The sequence below is a fragment of the Podarcis filfolensis genome (assembly GCF_964270895.1).
Source record: "Podarcis filfolensis genome assembly, chromosome: 5".
NCBI classification, from domain to species: Eukaryota; Metazoa; Chordata; class Lepidosauria; order Squamata; family Lacertidae; genus Podarcis; species Podarcis filfolensis.
In genome coordinates, this window is record NC_139608.1 from 3,422,394 (window position 1) to 3,446,234 (window position 23,841).

General features: G+C 46.3%; 1 protein-coding gene across 2 annotated transcripts in view; it reads left to right on the forward strand.

Moving 5' to 3' along the window:
- MASP1 (MBL associated serine protease 1) overlaps window positions 1-21,531 on the forward strand; it is a 109,190-nt gene extending 87,659 nt beyond the window's left edge. Inside the window, exons 11-17 of one of the 2 annotated variants that reach the window (XM_083612822.1) lie at window positions 479-1,006; window positions 8,838-8,972; window positions 12,172-12,285; window positions 13,403-13,588; window positions 15,175-15,242; window positions 17,761-17,860; window positions 19,661-21,531. In XM_083612822.1, the coding sequence (XP_083468948.1) occupies window positions 479-1,006; window positions 8,838-8,972; window positions 12,172-12,285; window positions 13,403-13,588; window positions 15,175-15,242; window positions 17,761-17,860; window positions 19,661-19,851 (1,322 nt within the window). In that variant the 3' untranslated portion in view covers window positions 19,852-21,531. The remainder of the gene's footprint in view (window positions 1-478; window positions 1,007-8,837; window positions 8,973-12,171; window positions 12,286-13,402; window positions 13,589-15,174; window positions 15,243-17,760; window positions 17,861-19,660) is intronic. The other variant, XM_083612820.1, reaches the window with a different exon arrangement.
- Window positions 21,532-23,841: the final 2,310 nt, after the last annotated feature.

Consider the following 23,841-nt stretch of genomic DNA (forward strand, 5'->3'; position numbering starts at 1 on the left):
AGCAATTGAGGGTCTAATTCCAGGAATTACCAACATATATATATATCAGATATACTGTATGAAGTCCTAGTGTTTTGCCAGTGAAATTTGATGGATTTCCATGTGTATATAATCTTGGCATGGCCCATTGAGGGGAGCTCTTGGCATGTTAAATTCAAAGCCTCAGGACTGAAAATTTGTAATTTCATAATTTAAAACTCTGCTGGTCAATTTGAAATTTCAATTGTTTGAATTGATACAGCTGAATGCTGCCCAGCTCTAAAATGACAAACGATCCAGCGCACCTTTACACAGAGTAGCCCTGTAGGACTTAATATAAGAAACAAAAGTTGAAAGCAAGGCAGGAACTTTTCTGCCGCCCCCCAATGGGAGGGGGGAATCCTGGCATAATCTACTTGGAGTCACAGTTTGGCTACTTTTTGGTGATGGATCCAGCTCTGGTCGTCTAACCATCTGCTCTGTTGTTTTCTTTCTCCAGTTTGTGGGCGGCCGGCGCGGTCGCTGCCCACCCTGATCAAGCGCATCATCGGCGGGCGAAACGCAGAGCCCGGGTTTTTCCCTTGGCAAGCCCTAATCGTGGTGGAGGACACGTCCCGAGTGCCGAATGACAGGTGGTTTGGTAGCGGGGCCCTGCTCTCCGAGTCGTGGGTGCTGACCGCCGCCCACGTCCTCCGCTCCCAGCGCCGGGACAACACCATCATCCCCGTCTCCAAAGAGCATGTCACCATCTACCTGGGCCTTCACGACGTGAGGAACAAGGTGGACGCCGTCAACCGGACGGTGGAGAAGATCGTCCTCCATGAGGCCTTTGACATCCAGAACTACAACCACGACATTGCCTTGGTGAAGCTGAAGGAGAAGGTGACGCTGGGACCCCATGTCATGCCCATCTGCCTCCCGCAGTATGAACATGAGTTGGAAGGACCTCAACCCAACACGTTGGGCCTGGTGGCCGGCTGGGGCATCTCCAACCCCAACATCACCGTGGACGAGGTCATCAGCTCTGGCATGAGGACCCTCTCTGACGTTCTCCAGTATGTCAAACTACCGGTGGTCCTGCATGCCGAGTGCAAGATGAGCTACGAATCTCGGTCAGGGAACTACAGCGTCACTGAGAACATGTTCTGTGCCGGCTATTACGAAGGCGGAAAGGACACTTGCCTTGGGGACAGCGGGGGAGCCTTCGTCATCCAAGACCTGGAGAGCCGGAGATGGGTGGCCCAAGGACTGGTCTCGTGGGGAGGCCCTGAAGAGTGCGGGAGCAAGCAAGTCTACGGGGTCTACACCAAGGTCTCCAACTATGTAGACTGGCTTCAGGAGAAGACCGGGTGGACATTCAGGGGGGTCGAGAGGAACAGATGAACCTTTTGAGAGCCTTTATGGGCCGTCAGTTGTTGTTTCCTACACACACACACACACAGAGAGAGAGAGAGAGAGAGAGAGAGAGAGAGAGAGAGAGAGATTAAATGTGTACAGTTGTTATTAATTGGAAAGAATCGGGACCGTTCCTCTAAGCAGCGCTCCTGTCAAACAAATATCATATTTTCCAAGAGAAGGAACTCAACATGTCCAAAAGGGAACCAATTCCAGATCACTGTTTGATTCCCCCAAAAAAGTGTTGCCTGATGTCAATGTGATGTCTAGCGATTGACAGGTAGACATCCTCATCAACCAGACAAACTTTGCCCCCCCCTGGGGGGGCACAGGAGATAATAATCTGGCCTGTCCCTGAGTCTCCTTTCCCACCCTGCAAAATGCACAGTTTCCCCCACTTCCAGTTTAACACGAAAGCGTAGAATTAAAACCCCAGGAAGTCACCATTTAAATGCAACCTCTAAGTAGTCGACTTTGTCTGATGGCCAGTATGTTGCTTAATTGTGTGGCTCAGAGAAAGAGAAGCCCCCTCTAGTGGTCACTTTCTGCATTTATTTCTTTCTTTAAAAAGTATGACTTTATCGTGAATCCCTCCCCTTGAACGTTTAAAACATTGAATTGCAGAGTTCGTGTCTTTCGAATCTGCCCCCAAACTCCAGTTCTGTGATAGTGATGAGGTTTCCTGTATCCATAAATTCAGGCTTTACAGTCAAACATTGCAGATTTCTTTGAAATCCAAGGCTTGCAAAATTCAGTCCGGAATGTTTGAAAGTGATTTGTGGGAATTTGGTGAATTCCATAATCCATATCACTCATTTCTGCACCACTTCCTTGAATTCTGGATTCAATGTCATGTTGGCGCTGCCTCGCCCACCCTGCCCCATCCCTTGTTCCCAAGAGAAATGTATTTTAAATCATGGGATGGGAAGGAGACATTCGACTTTGCCCTTTTAGAGGGAAAAGATGGCATTGGATCTCACACTTCGGCCCTCAGTTAAAACTGCTTCCTTTTTTTAGGGCAGTCTTCCTCAAACTCGGCCCTCCAGATGTTTTGAGACTACAATTCCCATCATCCCTGACTACTGATCCTGCTAGCTAAGGATCATGGGAGTTGTAGGCCAAAAATATTTGGAGGGCCAAGTTTGTTTGTTGTTGTTGTTGTTTAGTCGTTTAGTGGTGTCCGCCTCTGTGTGACCCCCTGGACCAGAGCACGCCAGGCACTCCTGTCTTCCACTGCCTCCCGCAATTTGGTCAAACTCATGCTGGTAGCTTCGAGAACACGGTCCAACCATCTCGTCCTCTGTTGTCCCCTTCTCCTTGTGCCCTCCATCTTTCCCAACATCAGGGTCTTTTCCAGGGAGTCTTCTCTTCTCAAGAGGTGGCCAAAATATTGGAGCCTCAGCTTCAGGATCTGTCCTTCCAGTGAGCACTCAGGGCTGATTTCCTTCAGAATGGATCGGTTTGATCTTCTTCCAGTCCATGGGACTCTCAAGAGTCTCCTCCAGCAAAAAAAGCATCCATTCTTTGGCGATCAGCCTTCTTTATGGTCCAGCTCTCACTTCCATACATCACTACTGGGAAAACCATGGCTTTAACTATATGAATCTTTGTTGGCAAGGTGATGTCTCTGCTTTTTAAGATGCTGTCTAGGTTTGTCATTGCTTTTCTCCTAAGAAGCAGGCATCTTTTAATTTTGTGGCTGCTGTCACCATCTGCAGTGATCATGGAGCCCATTAAAGTAAAATCTCTCACTGCCTCCATTTCTTCCCCTTCTATTTGCCAGGAGGTGATGGGCCCAGTGGCCATGATCTTCGTTTTTTTGATGTTGAGCTTCAGACCATATTTTGCGCTCTCCTCTTTCACCCTCATTAAAAGGTTCTTTAATTCCTCCTCACTTTCTGCCATCAAGGTTGTGTCATCTGCATATCTGAGGTTGTTGATATTTCTTCCGGCAATCTTAATTCCGGCTACGGAGGGAGCCTGTTTTAGAGGGTCAGTTCTTGTTTAATGCTCAAAGCCAGCCTTGAGCAACCTGTTGCCTCTCCAGATGTTCTGGGCAGCCACAGCTGTGCTAGATTAAGCTGATGGCAGTCAAAGTCCAAAACATCCCGTGGGCACCAGGTTAGCAAAGGCTTTTCTTAGCCTTCAAGCCAGGTGAGCATCTTTAACAAAAGGAGGGGACACCTGTTTGTGCATGCTAGCAGGAGGCAGCTGCAATGCTTTAATTCGGGACAGCAAATTTGAATATCTTCAAAAGTTTCCCAGTGTGAAAAATCAGTCCAATGAAAGATGGTGCCCATCACGGTTTTGGATCGCTGGGGTTTTCTCAGCACTGTAAGGTCAAAGGTCTTTTCCTAATTTGAAAACACTCCTTGGAGTGATAAACTTTGTTTTAGTAAAAAGGACCAGGCCAAACTACTCAGTCATCCGTCAGGAACTTACCTGAGTACAGTGGTACCTCGGGTTACATACGCTTCAGGTTACAGACTCCGCTAACCCAGAAATATTACCTCGGGTTAAGAACTTTGCTTCAGGATGAGAACAGAAATTGTGCTCTGGCGGCATGACAGCAGCAGGAGGCCCCATTGGCTAAAGTGGTGCTTCAGGTTAAGAACAGTTTCAATTTAAGAACGGACCTCCGGAACGAATTAAGTACTTAACCCGAGGTACCACTGTAGTGGCACTTCACTGAAGGTGCATGGCGTCTGAGATAGCAGCATAGTCAGGTTCGTCTGCCTTCAATTAAGATTTTAAGTAGGTTTTTTAGCCTTCCTGGACTCTAATTTTACAGTTTTAATGATTTATTGGCTGCCTTATCACCTCACCACTGCCCCTGTTTCTCCTAGTTAACGTTTTATTGTTTTATTGGCTTGTTGCTGTGCTACTGACCAAGCTGGCCCCCTCCATCAACAAATGCCTAAAGGAGCGGCTCCTGTGATTCATTGCCTGCTTTGATTCCTGGCTAAAAACTTGGACTAACATAGGGAGCAGCAGCTCTCTGATGTTGCTTTTGCCTGTTAAGCTTTAGCTAACACCGACTTCAACTCCAGCCTGAGTGATTTATTACCTTACGTGTAAAGCACATTTGTACAGCAAGGAAGGAATGCTGGGAAACATAGTTTGCCCCTCACAAAGCTACAATTCCCAGCACCCGTAGCAAACTACAGTTCACGGGATCATTGGGGGGAGTGCTTTGAATGCATGGTGTAGAGATGCAACTTTTTCCGCACGCAAGTTTTGTGAAGGGTTTACATGACGTTACCCTCACCAAAACACACCGTTTAATCCAGATATCTCATTTCTGTGGTGTGTTTTACTCCCGGATAGGGAAGTTTTTAATGTTTGATGTTTTATTATGCTTTTATATTTGTTGGAAGCTGCCCAGAGTGGCTGGGGCAACCCAGTCAGGTGGGCGGGGTACTAATATTATTATTATTATTATTATTATTATTATTATTATTATTATTATTTCTGTGTACATGGTAAATCTGGATTAAAGGGGAAATAATACAGGGTGGCATTTTGGGAGGAGGATGTCATATGGATGCAGCAAAAACCTTGGATATGTGAGTTTCACCAAGTCCATAGGGAACTACTGTGTGGAGGCAATGAGGAAACACTGAAAAAAAATCCAAAGAAACATGTTTTATGTTACTATAATACATGCTTAGAAAAACATTATTGGCTCTGTTACATATTTAAGAGATGTTACGCTGTTTGCTAGGGGTTTTGTATTCTGTTTTGTAGCATTTTTACTATTTTGTATTACATTCCTTAGCAGGAAAGAGAATAAAGTTATTGTACCACATACCAAACTCTGCAAATCGAGAGTTCCATTCAGGGCACTTCATGTCAGAAATCAGTGTGTTGCACCACTGAGTAATGCATGGGGTTTTCACAGAATCATTAAAAAAAAATATCAATTGCTTTTTATTGACTTTTCACAAACATAAATAAAACTTAATCTTTTACAGTCATCATTTTATATCATCTTATATACACTGTGTAAGTTCACACCCAGACTTCCTTCCTTGCTTGCTTTGGTTTTCTTAGTTTATATCTTCTCTTGCAGGTTCTTATTTATCTTCTATACACAGCACAGGATTTATGTTAACCCTGCTACAGTTTTTAGATTTCTACAGTTAATTTTTATGTATGCAACAAATTTACTCCACTCTTCTTCAAACTTTGTCCCTTTAGCCAATTCACAGAATCAAAAAACTGTAGAGCTGTAAGAGAGCATGAAGGTCATTTTAACTAAAGCATCCATGACACGTGACCACCCATAATTTCTCAAGGGAGTCCATTCCCCTGCTGAATGGCTCTTACTATCAGAAAGTTCTTCCTGATGTTTAGTCATAATCTCCTTTCTTGTAACTTGAATCCAGATCCGTTACGCTAACCCACGCTAAGTCTCACCCAGGGCCAAATTTAGGTCTGATGAGGCCCTAAGCTCCTGAAGGTAATGGGGCCCTTTATATGTCCAGCTGTCCTTTGTCAACAACAAATTGTCGCTGTTTTTTGTGTTGAATATATGCTATATGGTAATTGATGGACCTAAGAGGTATCTCAAGCCATTTGCACATAACAAAATAGGAGCCTGTTGTTGTTGTTTAGTCGTTTAGTCGTGTCCGACTCTTTGTGACGCCATGGACCAGAGCACGCCAGGCACTCCTGTCTTCCACTGCCTCCCGCAGTTTGGTCAAATTCATGCTGGTAGCTTCGAGAACACTGTCCAACCATCTCGTCCTCTGTCGTCCCCTTCTCCTTGTGCCCTCCATCTTTCCCAACATCAGGGTCTTTTCCAGGGAGTCTTCTCTTCTCATGAGGTGGCCAAAATATAATAGGTATATAATAGGTTTTATTTTGTTTGTTTTTTATCTTATATTTTGGAAATGTATATCCAGGTTTTCTTTCCTTTAAATTTTTTGAGGGCCCCCAAGAGAGCGAGGCCCTAAGCTATAGCTTGTTTTTCTTATACGTAAATCCAGCACTGGTCTCACCAGCAGAACCAAAATGGCACTCCCAGCAGCACACCAAATTGTCTCACCTCCTCACCATCCTCACACATGCCAGAATGTGGGAGAAACTCCCTTTGGGGGTTCGATACGAAGCCTGAAACCAGATTCCCATCAGCAATGCATTACAGGACAAAAGAGTCCGAAAGAATCTCTGAGAACATTGCGTTTACACACACCCTATATAGGAAAATAATTGTGTCCTCTTCTCCCCTACTATGGTCTTGACCTTTAAAGCCCTTTGTGGCTTAGGGCCCTCATATCTATGGGACCGCCTCTCCTGGTCTGCCCCGCAAAGGACCTTACGGTCCATGAATAACCATAGTTTAGAGGTCCCGGGCCCATAGGAAGTCAGACTATCCTCTACCAGGACCAGGGCCTTCTCAGTGGTGGCTCCGACCTGGTGGAATGCTCTGTCCCATGAGACTAGGGCCCTACAGGATTTAACCTCCTTCCATCGGGCCTGTAAGACAGAGCTATTCCGCCTGGCCTTTAATTTGAATTCAGCCTGATCTTTTATTTCCCTTCTCTTCCCTCCCCCTCCCCTTTTATGAAGATCACCCACTCTGAGACCCCACAGCTAATTCTCCCATGGCCTCCTCGCTGGCCCAAGTAGGACCAATTCAGCCAGCTAGCCCTGGGGATTATCTAGCTGATTTTTGAATTTTATTGTTGTTCATGTTTTTATACTGTATTTTATGCTGCTTTTATAATTAAGTGCTTTAAAGTGCTTTAAATTTGTTGTTAGCCGCCCTGAGCCCGGTTTTTGAACCAGGAAGGGGAGGGTAAAAAAATATTATTATTATTATTATTACTATCTCTCATCCAAGCACAGTCTTTGAAAACACGTACTCAACCCAAGTTTTTTTGCCGTATGTGCAGAGCCCTCCCTGCACCTTATCTGGCATTGTTTTTCAGCCCTTAGGCTCCTCCAAAACTGGGATTTTGCAGAATTCCTACCTCACAGGCCCTTCAGAAACACCCAGAGGGGACACCCCAGGAGCTACAGATAATACCCTGCGTTGCACTTGCTTCTGCGTTTTGAACACTTGACGGTCCAATTGTTGCTGCTTCCTTCTCAAAGAGCTGGGTTGGCTACCAAAATGCTGGAAATTACCCAGTTAAAGGAAGAAATGTGGTTTGGGGGAAAGAGGGTGGGAAACGGAAGACGGTTGATCACAGGTGCTCTGCAGGTGGGCAGGGAGGGTGAGACTTGGAAGCAACAACCCCCCACCATAGCTGTCAACCGTCCCTTATTTGGTGGGAAAGTCCCTTATCCCAGCGCTGCTGTCCCTTACTGATGATGTCCCTTAAATTTCCTGGGTTTCAAAGGAAGCAGCTCCTCTCTCTCCCTCCCTCCCTGCCGGCCAGGGAGGAGGGAGGCTCCAGCTGTGTTGCTTGGTTGTGTTGCTCACCCCATAAGGAGTCTAAGAATGACTGGGGGGTGGAGCTTGCATGCCTTGTGCCAATCAAATCGGCCGCGTTGCCTGGGGACTTGCCTTTGCTCAGCGCTTCCCAGCAGAGAGGTGACGGTGGTTTTGCTTGCTGCATCCCCTTTGCCGGGTTGCTGCGCTGTGGGAACCACCGCTTGAGGCTTCGTTTGGCTGCTGGCTGGGCTTTCTGCCTTTGGCTCAGAGGGGCTCAGAAGTTGAACATGCCTGTGCCCCTTGGGAAATCCCTTATTTTGGCTGCTGATCCCTTATTTTCGAGGCTGCTGGTCCCTTATTTTCAAATCTGTAAGTTGACAGCTATGCCCCCCTCCCCAATAATGTTGAGGGGGAGCAATAATTGGGAAATCATGGAAACGTTCATCACACCAAGAGGCATCCATTGCCAACCAGCCTTGGAGGAAGAGAGAAGTCAGTGCACAGGGACTTACGTATTTATTGCAATTATATCCCATCTTTCTTCCAGGGAGCTCAAGGTGGTGTACATGGTTTTCTCTCCTCCCTACTAAGCTAGGCTGAGAGGCGTTGACTGACCCAAGGTCACCCAAATGAATGTCATGGCTGCGGGGAGACTAGAACCCCAATCTCCCAGGTCTACAACACCATACTGTCTCTTGCTATTCCGGTTGTGATTTTTAAGGGAGGTACCGGCCACTGAATTATCAGGAGATGAGAATCAGGTGTGATAACACCAGGGTATTTTAATTTTTTTTTTAAAAAAGGTATACAGCCATTTCTCATTACAGTGGCCCAACCGGAACTCCGGGTCCCAGCTGGTAATATGGTCTCCATTTCCTTGCATCTGTGCAAGGGTTAAACCTCAGCCGTCCTCCCCCACCCTTGCTCTCTTTGTCGGGTCCCAGAGGGATGGGGTGGCTGCCAGCAGATCAGAAAGACGTGAGTTGCAAGGGCTTGGACTCGATGACCTTCCAACTCTGCAGTTCTGTGACGGTACGATCTCCTCCTCGCTAAGTCCATCCTTTCCCTTCTCTTTCAGTGTGTGGGAAACCCAGGTTCTCCAGGAGCTTGTTAGCTCGAATTGCCAACGGCCGCTACGCCCAGAGAGGGATCTCGCCGTGGGTCGCCATGCTGCAGAGGAACGGGCGCCCTTTCTGTGGGGGGTCCCTCCTAGGTAAGGCCCTCTGGAGGGGCGTCCAATCTTGCATGTTGAAATATCCTCGGAGTCGAGAGTGGATTTCATGCTCTTTATTCAGCTCATAGTGGTGAGGAAGAATGGAAGTTCCCCCAGAATGTCTGCTTTATATACATTATTTACACAATGGGCCCCACGTGATTGGCTAATTCCGGGATTCTCCTGCAGGCCAATCATGTTGGGGATTCCCTTCCACCTGGAGCTGGATTGGGTGGCTCCTGTGGACCAGTCAGACTGCTGCTTTCTGGAGCCTATTGTTCTAGGACCAATCAGACTGCTGCATTCTGGATCCTATTGTTCTAGGACCAATCAGACTGCTGCATTCTGAATCCTATTGTTCTAGGACCAATCAGACTGCTGCCTTTTGGATCCTATGCAACTCAGTACATAACACATGTCTAGACCCCGCAACCACCCCCTCGTTGAAGAATAAAACACACCAGGACACAGATATTAGGTTAATGTTATTGGACAAATTTTGGCCACAACTTTATTGATTACAGAATGTGAGCGGTAATTGGCTTAGGCATTGAATGGACCAGACTATATCTTACTCCTGCCCATTGCGCAGGGAGTACGGTAAGGGTAAACCACCGGAAGGGGGAGCCCCATCGATGCAGAACAACTTGAGCTCCCCCAGGTGTTCCCGTCGGGGGTCGTGTCATGGCCCTAGCCCCACCCCGGGCTTCGGACAAGATCCACGCCCCCAGATTCCTTTAACGGAATACCCTTAAGCTTGGAGGGGCAGGTGATGGCCACACCTCACCTCCCCCATCACAAGGTCAAACAAGGCCTAACCGCAGATCCTTACAAAGTTGTGACGATTGCTGCGAGGTAGGTGAAAACCAAATGGCCCGTGCCAGTTTTGCCAAGTGGAAAAATTCCTACCAGGCCCCTCAACGGCGACCAACCGAGGTCCATAGCAAGGCCAATGAAAACCTGCAAAAAGGGAGGGAGGGCAGGAGATTGAGGAAGCGAGCCAAGAGGAAGCCCTCCGGCTCGCACCCTCACTTAAATAGTCCCGGCCACTCTCCCACCAGCCAGCGGATTGGCTGGCTGAGTGTTGACGCGGCTGGGATCCCCAGGGCAACGCAAGACTTCATCCCCCGCCCCTGGGGGGATTGGGTGACCATGCGATCCGCCACAACTCCTCCCCACCATGAAGTGGAGCAGATATCCACTTCGCCAGAGCACTTGAGAAACTGGCTTCCAGGTCTGAGACTTCCTAGCTCTTCATTGGGAGGAGACAGGCTAGGAATTGAGGGCGTTGTTAAGTTGTGGGTGAACATATCAGACGACACAGCGATTCTTCAAACAGCTCTTGTTTATTCACAGGCCAGAACTGAACTGAAGGGTTCAGCCAGCCTGCTTATATAGAGCTCTACTACAACGCAACTGTAACAACTTTCTGTAACTATCCAATCACTGAATGTCACTTTCAGTCCCTTATTTGCATATGTGGACCTGAACTATCTACAGTATCCCCCTGCTGGCCCAGGGTGAGAACTTCAGTACATAACAGGCATAATATCATAGAATCACACAACAATGATCCATCCATTTTGTGATGTAAATGCTATACTGGCATTCATAGAGCCAGAGAAACTGTACGAGTGAAAGTGACCCCAGGTATCATCCAGACCAGCCTTGTGCAATGCAGGAATCACAGCTAAATAATCCCCGAGAACAAAACGTTGGACCTCCGGCCTAGAACTCCAAGAAGAAGTCAAATGAGGTTTCTCCAGGCAGATCGGGACAAAGATATCACTGCTTTAGTAGCTTCGTGTTTAGCCACACTTTTACCCGAAAGGGTTCCCGACGAACCGTCCTTTCAGGGAACAGACAGGGCGAAGCAAAATAGCTAAGTGCACACAATCATTATGTGACCTTATATATATATATATATATATATATATATATATATATATATATATGGTTCAGAAAACTGGGCTCAGGGTGACTAACAGCAAATTTAAAACACTTAATTGATGCAACAAAAAACAGCATAATATACAGTATAAAACGTGGATAACAATAAATTCAGAATTCAAAAATCAATATGGGGGGAAATCCATCCAATAAGCATTAGATGATCACCAGGGCTAGCTGGCTAAATTAGTCCTATTTGGGCCAGCGAGGAGACCAGGGGAGAATTTTTTTTTTTAAAATAATTTTTTATTAAAGGTTTTTATAACAACAACAAACATATAACAAATACATAAACAGACAAAAACAAAAACAAAACAAAAAACATGTACCATTTCATATCTTAATTTCTTATACCTTTCTTCCCCGACTTCCTCATGCCTCCCTTTTCTGTATTCCAAATTCTTATCAATTACTCAGCAAATCTTCCCTTATTTTAATTTGAATTTAATCTAATCTTCCTTATTCTCCTTGTCTTAACCCTTGCTAATAGTAACCATTTACTTTCCAGTCCAACATCATTCTAACTTTCGTTAATTTTATAATATTTCTTTAAATAGTCCTTGAACTTTTTCCATTCTTCTTGCGCTGCTTCTCTTCCCTGGTTTCGGATTCTGCTCGTCATTTCTGCCAGGCCCATGTAGTCTATCACCTTCATCTGCCATTCTTCCAGTGTGGGTAGTTCTTGTGTCTTCCAGTACTTCGCAATAAGTATTCTAGCTGCTGACCAGGGGAGAATTAGCTGTGGGGTCTCAGAGCGGGGAATCTTCATAAAAAGGGGAGAGGGAAGGAAGGGGGAATAAAAGATCAGGCTGAGTTCAAATTAAAGGCCAGGCAGAATAGCTCTGTCTTACAGGCCCTGCAGAAGGAAGTTAAATCCTGCAGGGCCCTGGTCTCCTGGGACAGAGCATTCCACCAGATCGGAGCCATCACTGAGAAGGCCCTGGCCCTGGTGGAGGATAATCTGACTTCCTTAGGACCCGGAACCTCTAAACTATGATTATTCGTGGACCTTAAGGTACTCTACAGGACCCTTGACAGCTTCACCCTTGTTCCTTTCATTATCCCAGTGACCTGAAATGTTTTATACTGTGATGCCAAGAAAGGGATTTGATTTGATTTGAAATTTAATCCCACCCAACCTCTGCTTTAAAACCTCCAAGGAAGGAGAGTCTACCACTTCACAAGGGAGTCAAACAGCTCTTTGAAGACAACCACCATGTCTCCATCTTAGCCCTTTCTTGTTGCCCAGGGAACAGGTGGATTGTGACGGCCGCTCACTGTCTCCACCATGAACTCGACCTGGAGAATCCTGTCCTCCGAAGCTCCGACGTGATCAGCCCTTCATCGTTCAAGGTGATCCTAGGTAAGCGAGGGGCGGTTCCCCAGGAGAGCAGCATGTCTCTCAGAAATTCTAAATTATAAGGACATGAAACGAGTCTGCTGGATCAGGCCAATGGCCCATGTAGTCTGGCATCCCCTCCTCACAGTGGCCAATCAGACGCCTGTGGGAAACCTGCAACCGGGACCTGAGCATAAGAGCTGTTCTCCCTTCCTGCAGTTTCCGGAAGTGTTCAGAAGAATTACACCCTTCAAACACAGAGGCGGAAACCCTGAAACTTCTGAAATAGCTGAAACAGCTGAAACCCTGAAATAGCTCAGTGACAGAGCTTCTGCTTTCCACACAGAAGATGCCAGGTTCAATCCACAGCATCTCCAGGTGGAACTGAGCACCTGCCCCGTCTGAATTCCTGGAGAGCCACTGTCAGCCTGTGTTGGCAAAACTGAACTCAATAATAATAATAATAATTTATTACTTATACCCTGCCCATCTGGCCAGGCCTCCCCAGCCACTCCAGGGAGCTTCCAACAGGATATTGAAAACACAATAGAACATCAAATATTCCCCCCCCCCAATTTCAGTCCATTGATAATAATAATAATAATAATTTAGTATTTATACCGCACCCATCTGGCTCGGTTTCCCCAGCCTCTCTGGGCGGCTTCCAACAGAATATTAAAATACAATAGTCCATCAAACATTAAAAGCTTCCCTAAACAGGGCTGCCTTCAGATGTCTTCTAAAAGTCAGAAAGTTGTTTATTTCCTTGACATCTGGTGGGAAGGCATTCCACAGGGTGGGCACCACCACCGAGAAGGCCCTCTGCCTGGCTCCCTGTAACCTCACATCTCACAGGGAGGGAACCGCCAGAAGGCCCTCGGCACTGGACCTCAGTGTCCGGGCAGAACAATGGGGGTGGAGACGCTCCTTCAGGTATACAGGACCAAGGCTGTTTAGGGCTTTCAAGGTCAGCACCAACACTTTGAATTGTGCTCAGAAACATACTAAGAGCCAACGTAGGTCTTTCAGGACCGGTGTTATGTGGTCTCGGCGGACTTAGGGTTATGATTCTGTAGAAGACAGCTTCCTGTTCTGGATACGGTCTCTCACACTTCCAGCCTCTCTTTCTGTCTTTCTGCAGGGAAACACAGAACCCAAAGGACAGATGACACAGAGCAGCAGCTGCAGCCCCAAACAATCTCCATCCACCCATCCTACAAGGCGGCCACCTTTGAGTATGACATCGCCCTGGTGGAACTGTCTGAAGAAGCCAGGCTGAATGATTACGTGATGCCCGTTTGCTTTCCAGATAGAGCCTACCCAAAAGGTGAGGATGTCGATTGGAGAAGCAGCAGCCAACCCTTTAAGCTGGCTCAGAAGCATTGATTAAGGCAGAACTTTAACCAATGCAGAATTAGATTCCCATGGATTCTGAAAGAATCACATCGGCTTGGCTGCCTGTTTGCTCCTGAGCCCAGTTCAAGGATGAAAAGAAGATGGAAAAGAGGGAGAGTGGCAGCATGGCTTGTCCTTTTACCAGGTCTGGAAAGGTCTAGTCACATGCAAGAGGAAAGATGCTCCAGGCCAGGAGAACAGGAAGTTTCAACTGGCTGGACCAAACATTCCCTTGCATGTCCACTCTAGCATTACAAGGAATGTTGTACTTGACCGCTCCCAGTGGATTACCGTATTTTTCACCCTATAGGACGCACTTTTTCCCCTCCAAAAATGAAGGGGAAATGTGTGTGCGTCCTATGGGGCGAATGCAGGCTTTTGCTGAAGCCTGGAGAGCGAGGGGGGTCGGTGCGCACCGACCCCTCTCGCTCTCCAGGCTTCAGGAAGCTATCAGCTAGCCGTGGGAGACGCAGCTCTCCCACAGCTAGCGGAGAGCTTGCCTGCACCCAGAAGCTTGGGGCGCGCTAAGCTCAGCACGCCCCAAGCTTCAGGCTTCGCGCAGTGCTCCGCTAGCCGTGGGAGAGCTGCGCGACTTCGGGCAGATATCCGCAAGCCTGGGGAGACCGGCGCGACTTCACGCAGCTCTCCCACGGCTTGCGGATAGCAGCCTGTTCTGGGGGCTGGGGTCGGGGGAAGCTTGGGCTTCCCCACCCCAGCCCCGCACCTGGGGGGGAAATAAAAAAAAGTTTCTTTATTTCCCCCCAAAAAAACTAGGTGCATCCTATGGGCCGGTGCGTCCTATGAGGCGAAAAATACGGTACATCCCACAGTCTCCTGCACCTTGGAGGTGCGCAATCAGCATGAAATGTGAGCTTTTTAGCCCCTGTATGCTCCAAGGCTTAGGAACCCTGAAAATACCAGGTACTTCAGTTCCAGGGGAATGGCATGCAAGTTCTGTTTTGGACGATCAAACTTCATGGAAATCGCAATTTAAGCCCTTCCAAAAGGAGGTATCAGAGGTGCACAGTGAATGCTAGATCTAACTGAAAGGCAACACGTAGAGATCTTCACTGATAATTTTAATGCATCCAGGGGCGCCAACGATGGGTAGCCCAAGGGGGTGAGGGCCCCCCAAAATTTTCCAAGAGGGTGCCGGGCCTCCTCCAAATTTCACAGCAACCATGGACGCACACGGTGTGATGTGCTCACCTCACTTGCGCACACCACGGGCCGTGCTCGTGTCACACACACAAACCGCACAGCACGTGCACGACAGGTCAGCATGTCACACGGCATGCGCAAGGGACATTGGCGCGCCTTGCAGCATGTGTGCACATGGGGGACCAAAAGTGTTCCACATCTGCAACAGGTGTTTTTGAGCAGTGGGAAGGAAAGATCACCCTAGGAGGGTCTGGTTGGCTTCATTAGACTGCAAGGTATGACACATCCTCCTTCCTCTCCAGGTCACCTCCCGAAAGGTAATACAATGTCTGTCTTCTTCTTTTTCCCTCCCACTAGACACCATGGTCATCGTCAGCGGATGGGGGAAGCAGTTCCTGCAACGTCTCCCAGATGCCCTGATGGAGGTGATGCTCCTTGTCGTTCATTACTGTGTATATCTGAGAATGGAATGGAATTGCAGTATAGTTAGGGAGCAGGCGTAGAAGTCTCAATCTGAAATATACTCAGAGTCGAGTGTGGATTTCATGCTCTTTATTCAGCTCATAGTAGTGAGGAATGGAATGTTTCCCAGAACTGTCTGCTTTATATAAATTATTTCCACAATGGGCCCCATGTGATTGGCTAATTCTGGGATTCTCCTGTAGGCCAATCAGGTTGCGGATTCACTTCCACCTGGAGTTGGGTTGGGTGGCTCCTGCAGACCAATCAGACTGCTGCATTCTGGATCCTATTGTTCTAGGACCAATCAGACTGCTGCATTCTGGATCCTATTGTTCTAGGACCAATCAGACTGCTGCATTCTGGATCCTATTGTTCTAGGACCAATCAGGCTGCTGCATTCTGAATCCTATTGTTCTAGGACCAATCAGACTGCTGCATTCTGAATCCTATTGTTCTAGGACCAATCAGACTGCTGCATTCTGAATCCTATTGTTCTAGGACCAATCAGGCTGCTGCATTCTGAATCCTATTGTTCTAGGACCAATCAGACTGCTGCAATTTGGATCCTATTCAACTCAGTACATAACACAGTCATTGCCCCCTCTTTCCATTTCTTCATATGATGAGGGGAGCACAAGCTTGGCATTTAGAATCAAAGGATTGTTGAGTTGCAAGGGGCCCCCATGGTCAAAAGAGTTGCCTGCAATGCCGGAATCACAGCTGAAAATTCCCTGACAGATGGCCACACAACCCAACCCCTCTGGAAAAACCTCCATCCAAGGTAGTCCATTTCACTGTTGAACAGCTCTTACTATCAGAAAGTTTTAACATTAAGTCAGAATCTCCTTTCTAGCAATTTGAATCCATTGGTTTGGGCACTACCCTCTGGAGCGGCAAAAAAAATAATCCACAAGTTTCCTCCATCTTCCCTGTGGCAGCCCTTCAGATATTTGAAGCTGGCTATCATGTCTTCTCTTCTCCCGGCTAAATATACACAACTCCCTCAACTATTCCTCATATGGCTCCGTTTCCAGACCCCTGGTCATCTTGGTCGCACTCCTCTGCACCCATTCCAGGTTCTCGATATCCTTCTAAAACTGTGAGGCCCAGAACTGGACACAGGGTTCCAGGTATGGCTTGGCCAAGGCGGAATAGAGTGGCACTTGTTCCTTAGTCATCCTATGGACCAGAATCCTATGAATTATGTTTGCTGATTAAATCCTGCCATCCAGTCAGCGCTTCCGCTGCGCTCCTTTGCTGGGGCTGACCTGGGCAGGAAAACAGAGTTGCAGCGGTCCTGCCGTCCATGTGAGATAGAGGGATAAATCAGTCCAGAGACAGTTCGTTGCTATCTCTAAAAACGTTTATTTACAAGCCATAAATCCATCAGAAACCTCCGGCATTTCTCCGGTGCTAAAAAGCACACACAGCTTCTGTGCAGTGTCTCTCAGTCTATAGTGAAACCAACTCACACAGACAAAGACAGACAAAGCGTCTGACATATGGCCCTGCGTCAGGCCCCTCCCCAGATACAGGACACCAAGGAGTTTTGACCCTGTAAACTCCAAACTCCACATTATGCATGCTCTAGTTATCTCCCGCTTGGACTACTGCAATGTGCTCTATGTGGGGCTACCTTTCAAGGTGACCCGGAAACTGCAATTAATCCAGAATGTGGCAGCTAGACTAGTGACTGGGAGTGGCCGCTGGGACCACATAACACTGGTCCTGAGAGATCTTCATTGGCTCCCAGTGTGTTTCTGAGCACAATTCAAAGTGTTGGTGCTGACCTTTAAAGCCCTAAACGGCCTCCGCCCAGTAGACCCGAAGGAGCGTCTCCACCCCCATCGTTCAGCCCGGACACTGAGGTCCAGCGCTGAGGGCCTTCTGGCGGTTCCCTCCCTGCGAGAAGTGAGGTTACAGGGAACCAGACAGAGGGCCTTCTCGGTAGTGGCGCCCGCCCTGTGGAACACCCTCCCTTCAGATGTGCAGGAAATAAGCAGCTATCCTCTCTTTAAAAGACATCTGAAGGCAGCCCTGTTTAGGGAAGTTTTTAACATTTAATGCAGTATTGTTTTTAACACTTGATTGGAAGCCGCCCAGAGTGGCTGGGGAAACTCAGCCAGATGGGCGGGGTATAAATAAATTATTATTATTATTATTATTATTATTATTATTATTATTATTATTATTATTAGATTAGTGAATCTATGGAGAAGGTCCGTAGCTCAGGGGAAGAATATCTGCTTTGCACACAGAAGGTCTCAGGTCCAGTCCCTAGCAGGTGGGGCTGGAAGAGATTCCTGCGTGAAACCTTGCTGAGCCACTGCCAGTCTGTGCAGACAATACTGAACTAAATGGACCAACAGTCTGACCTGCTAGAAGGCAGTTTTGTGTGTTTCACAAAGGAGGACCATTCAGGCAAATGAGGCCAGACTCGCCTTTATCCAAGGAGTCAATTTTTTTTGTTCTGTGTTGCAGATTGAGATCCCACTGACAGATCACTCAGTGTGCAAAGAAGCCTATCACAAGCTGCAGAAAGTTGTGACGGGAGACATGATCTGCGCTGGAGAAAGACAAGGTGATTCTGAATAAATGTGCAATTAATTGCTGCCGTTTTGAATGTTATTGTGTTATTACATTCCTTGGGTCTTTATACTCTTTTAACATATATTTTTGAATAACTTTTCTGTTTTACATTTTAGAATATTCATTTAAACAACCTTAAAATACTAATGACTTCCCTTCTTCAATGTTCCGTGGCTCATTTTACATACTGTAAATCCCTGCATATTTTACATAAACTAAACCATTCAGTATTCCATTGTTACATCCGTCAAAACTTATTTACACTGTTGAATTTATCTTAATGCTGCCGACGTTTTCAAGTGTACACAACTTCCACCCCCACCCCATATATTCAATAAGTATTTTCCAGTCGTCTCTAAATGTGTTGCCTTCTTGTTCTCTTATTCTATATGTTGGGTCCGCAAGCTGCGCATATTCCATCAGTTTGAGTTGCCATTCTTCTTTGGTTGGGACCTCGCTCGTTTTCCATTTTGGGGCTAGCAAAACACAGGCCTTTTTTGACACCTGGGAATTTCTCTTTTTTTAAAATAATTTTTTATTAGATTTTCCACCGTGATAACACAAACCACAAAGCAAGATGATACACAAAAACAGAAAAGGAAAAAGAAAAAAAGAAGAAAGAGGGGGGGAAAGGGGGGAACAATAAACAGCTAGACAATAATAACAAACTTAATTATTCACAAATCCAACCTTTTAAACATCTTGGTTGAGTTCCTCAAATCCCTCCCTTCTGAGTTTCCTTGTAATTGAAAGTAACAGCTTTCCAATATAATTATTAAACTAAAACAGTTTCCAATTATAGTCCATCTTATTCACTTTTCTTAACATTCTGAATCCTATTTATTTAATTATAACTTAATTTAATCCTAGGCCTATTTGTTTCTTTCAATAAATTTCTATTTTTTTTTTTTGTATTACAATATTTATTCAAATAGTCCTTGAATTTCCTCCAGTCCTCTTGAAACTCCTCTTCTTTCTGGTTGCGGATTCTTCCAGTCAGGTCAGCTAGCTCCGAAAAGTCCATCATCTGCATCTGCCAATCTTCCACTGTTGGTAGTTCTTGTGTTTTCCAATTTTTAGCAAGTAATATTTGGGCGGCCATTGTGGCATACAAAAATAATTTAACATCTTTCTTGGGCAATTCTAAACCTGTTATTCCAAGAAGAAAGGCCTCTGGTTTCTTAATAAATGTATATTTCAACATTTTTTTTCAGTTCGTTATAAATCTTCTCCCAGAAGTCTTTCACCTTGGGACAAATCCACCACATATGGAAAAAAGTACCTTCTTTTTCTTTACATTTCCAGCATAAATTTCAGTCTGGGAATTTCAGTCTGAATTATCCCCAACAAAAAGGACTCTGTTTTTCCCCAAAAAGCACTTTTAAACATTTTTTTTCAATTCACTGTAGATCATTTCCCAATACTCTTTTACCCTTTTACAAGTCCACCAGGGGTCTTTATACCCTAGGCTCTTTATAGGGTTGGGGGTCACTGGGGATGACTTCATGGAACCAAGGAGAGTCGATGATCACTGTGCCAATTGTCCCCTTTGGGGCAGGGAGATAAGTGCCAAGATGCAGGTTGGATGCTAGTCTGTCGTGCATGATTTAGTTGAGATTCCTGCAGTGCAGGGGGCTGGACTAGATAACTCTCAACGTCCCTTCCAACTCTACCATTCTATTATTCTGATTCTAGCTCCTGTTCTGTACCATTGCAAACTCCACGTAGAACAGGTGGCTTTTCTGGTCTGAAAGATGCCCCAGCCATTATTGTTTCTCTCTTTCTCACACAGGAGGAAAAGACGCTTGCCAAGGAGACTCTGGCGGCCCCATGGTCACTCTGAACAACCAGACTGGCCAGTGGCAGCTCATAGGGACAGTGTCTTGGGGCGATGGATGTGGCTTGAATGACCGCTATGGAGTGTATTCCAACGTCCTTCTGACTCTGCCCTGGCTTAAGCAGGTCACGGGAGAGCAATACTGAAGTCTCCCAACCGTACGAAGAACCCAAAGCAAAAAAAAAAATTGAGCATCTGCCGCATTTCAGAATCTTGCTGCCTCCAAAAAGTCTCTCCTTGCTCTCCGTCAAAGGGCGCCCCTGGTATTAGACCAGGAAGAAGCTTGCCCGTTGTTTTTCGCCTTGGACACATGGATGAGAAAGGCCTGGCCTGGATTCTACATCCTGCTGAACTGAACTCTGCTCCAATAGTTGATGCTGACCTGCTTCCCTGGGTTATTTGGTGATGGATTTGACTTTACGGGGACCCAAAAAGCTTGGATCAACGTGGTTTGGGGCGGTTTGGTTTGCGAAAACCTTTAAAAATTGTGCATTTCTTCTGCAGCACACAGTCGTGCTTGGAAAGGAAGTCTGTTAACTAGGAGTCAAAATAAATCTCAAGGGAAATGCATGGTGTGGCAGCTGGAGACCATAGCTATCAACTGTCCCTTATTTGGTGGGAAAGTCCCTTATCCCAGCGCTGTGTCCCACTGCTGTCCCTTATTGATGATGTCCCTTAAATTTCCCAGGTTTCAAAGGAAGCAGCTCCTTTCCCTCCCTCCCTCCCTGCCAGCCAGGGAGGAAGGAGGCTCCAACTGTGTTGCTTGGCTGCGTTGCTCAGCCAATAAGAAGTCTAAGAATGACTGGGGGGTGGAGCTTGCATGCCTTGCGCTGATCAAATCGGCCGCGTTGCCTGGGGACTCGCCTTTGCTCAGTGCTTCCCAGAGGAGAGGTGATGGTGGTTTTCCTTGCTGCATCCCCTTTGCCGGGTTGCTGCGCTGTGGGAACCACCGCTTGAGGCTTCGTTTGGCTGCTGCCTGGGCTTTCTGCCTTTGGCTCAGAGGGGCTCAGAAGTTGAACATGCCTGTGCCCCTTGGGAAATCCCTTATTTTGGCTGCTGATCCCTTATAGTTGACAGCTATACTGAAGATTCATTTGTGGTGGGGAGGGATTGCAGCTAAATGAAATGTGCACGTTGTGCACAGGTGGTTTTTAATTCAATCCCCATCATTTCTAGCCAAAAGCACCTTGGGTACCAGGCCTGCAGAAGACTCCTCTACCTAAACCCCCAAAGAGCTCCGGTGAATTGGAGCAGACTGGGATAGATTTGCCCAGTGCCTAACAGGAGAGAAGGCATCCATGATGTCACACATCTGGGGTGGAGAACCTGTAATGCTGTTGGACTCCAACTCCCATCAGCCCAAGCCATCAAGGCCAAAAGCCAAGGATGTTGGGAGCTGGAACCCCGCAAGGTTCTCCATGCCTGGAACAGACAGAAGAAGAAGGCAGCACCCAAAAATCTCAGGGACTTGCTGGAAATGCCACTGTTTCGTTTTGGTTTTGTTTTAAATCTGTTAAGACCTGCTTTTGATTCACTTTCTTTTTTGCATCGAGTACATACATTCTCAGGGCTTTTTGTAATCCTCCCTAAAAAGTAATTAAACTTCTGCAACAAGATAAACCAAATTCTGCAGCCTCCGCCAATGACGCAGATGGAGAAAACGTCTGATTTGCCACCCTCTTGAGTCACATAATGTTTACCTTCTGTTAGTGCCACGTGGCACTGACACCCCACCCTCCAATGTCTGCAAATGGTGCACTGCAATCCTATGCACGTCTGCTCAGGTGTAGACACCCCCCCCCCATTAAATTCAATTGCACAGGTAATTGTGTATGCCTGTTGTCTATGTCCATGGAGTTTTCTCGGCAGGGATACTGGAGTGGCTTGCCGGTTCCTGCTCCAGGTGGATCACGTTTGGTCAAAACTCTCCACTATGACCTGTCCATCTTGGGTGGCCCTGCACAGCATAGCTCATAGCTTCTCTGAGTTATTCAAGCCCCTTCGCCACGGCAAGGCAGTGATGACCATAAAGAAGGCTGATCGCCAAAGAATTGATGCTTTTGAACTATGGTGCTGGAGGAGACTCTTGAGAGTCCCATGGACTGCAAGAAGATCAAACCTCTCCATTCTGAAGGAAATCAGCCCTGAGTGCTCACTGGAAGGACAGATCGTGAAGCTGAGCTCCAAGACTTTGGCCACCTCATGAGAAGAGAAGACTCCCTGGAAAAGACCCCAATGTTGGGAAAGATAGAGGGCACAAGGAGAAGGGGACGCCAGAGGACAAGATGGTTGGACAGTGTTATCGAAGCTACCAGCATGAGTTTGACCAAACTGCGGGAGGCAGTGGAAGACAGGAGTGCCTGGCGTGCTCTGGTCCAGGGGGTCACGAAGAGTCGGACACGACTAAACGACTAAACAACAACAATTGTGTTGCCATTTTATTCAACCACGCATGTGGCTTTTTGAGATTTCACACGGTCATTGCTACTGCCACCACACACTTGTAGACAAATCTTTGCAAGCTTAAAGTGGAGAAAGAGGCTACGAGTATTTTTTAAAAAGCAAGCTAGACTCAATGCCATCATCACATTCTGGAACTTTTCTGCGCTCCTGCTGAACCAGCACACGTCCAGCCAGGTTTGAAATGCAAAATGATCCTCAGAGTCCCTTGCAGCTCTACAATCCTTGGATTAGATTATATATATTTTTCCCCAAAAATTATTGATTTTCCAAAAAAAAATTAAGCAAACAAACAAACATACATCTTAACTGTACTTAATCCAATCTTAGTAACCTTGTTGAGTGACTTCCTAGAATGCCCCTGGCTGAGTTCCAGAGTACATCATTGTAACAGTTTTCCAAAACCAATTTTCTCATAAAATTAACTTAATCACTTAACATCTTTCTTTCTTTTCATTTTAACTTTAAACATGTTATTCTCTAACATTACATATTTAAATCCTAAGCCTATCTGGTATTTGCAAGTTTTTCCAATTAAGTTATCTTAGCATATTTAACTAAATAGTCTTTGAATTTCATCCATTCTTCCTGCAACTCCTCCTCCTTCTGGAGGCGGACTATTCCAGTCAGGTCGGCTAGCTCCGAAAAGTCCATCATCTTCATCTGCCATTCCTCCACTGCTGGGACTTCTTGTGTTTTCCAATTCTTAGCTAACAAAATTCTAGCTGCAGTTGTGGCATACAAAAACAGTCTAACATCTTTCTTGGGAAATTCCAAACCTGTTATTCCAAGAAGAAAGACCTCTGGTTTCTTAATAAACGTATATTTCAACATCTTTTTCAATTCATTATAAATCTTATCCCAGAAGTCTTTCACCTTGGGGAAGGTCCACCACATATGATAAAACGTACCTTCTTTTTCTTTCCATTTCCAGCATAAATTATCACTATTATGATATATCTTTGCCAATTTTACAGGGGTTAAGTACCATCTATACATCATTTTCATAATATTTTCCTTTAACACCATACAAGCAGTGAACGTGACCCCTTTCCACCATAACCTCTCCCAATCTTCAAACATTATGTTATGTCCCACATCTCTTGCCCAATCTATCATCACAGATTTAATTTGCTCATCCTTTGTATGCCATCCCAACAACAGATTAGATTATCATTTGCCCCAGGTACACCCAGACCCATTTAAGGAAGGGAGACCAGGCCAAACACAGCATTTGCCCTTCCCTTCCTGTGATCTTTCCACTGCCACCAGGTAGAATTCATTGTTTTCCCTGCCAAAGGTCCCCTGAGTCTTCTTGAGAACACCTTCTGGTAATGTGCCGTTGGGTTTTTCATAGAATTGTAGAGTTGGAAGGGATCCCTAAAGTCATCTAGTCCAACCCCCTGCGGTGCAGAAATCACAGGTATTTATTCTTATTCCAGTAGACAAGGAATACAACAATCACAATCACAAGAGCAATGAAACAAGAGCAACATTCCCGGCAAAAACTGGGGTCAGCGTGGTTTGCAAATGCTTCATAGTTTAGTGTTGCCAAGGAGCTGTAAGTGGTTGAGCTTGCCTTACTCTCCTGCAGACTGGCCGGGAGATATGTTGGTTTTTGGGGCTCCCTATGATGACCAGAACCTCTAGACCCCCTATAATGTGCATTGTGTATT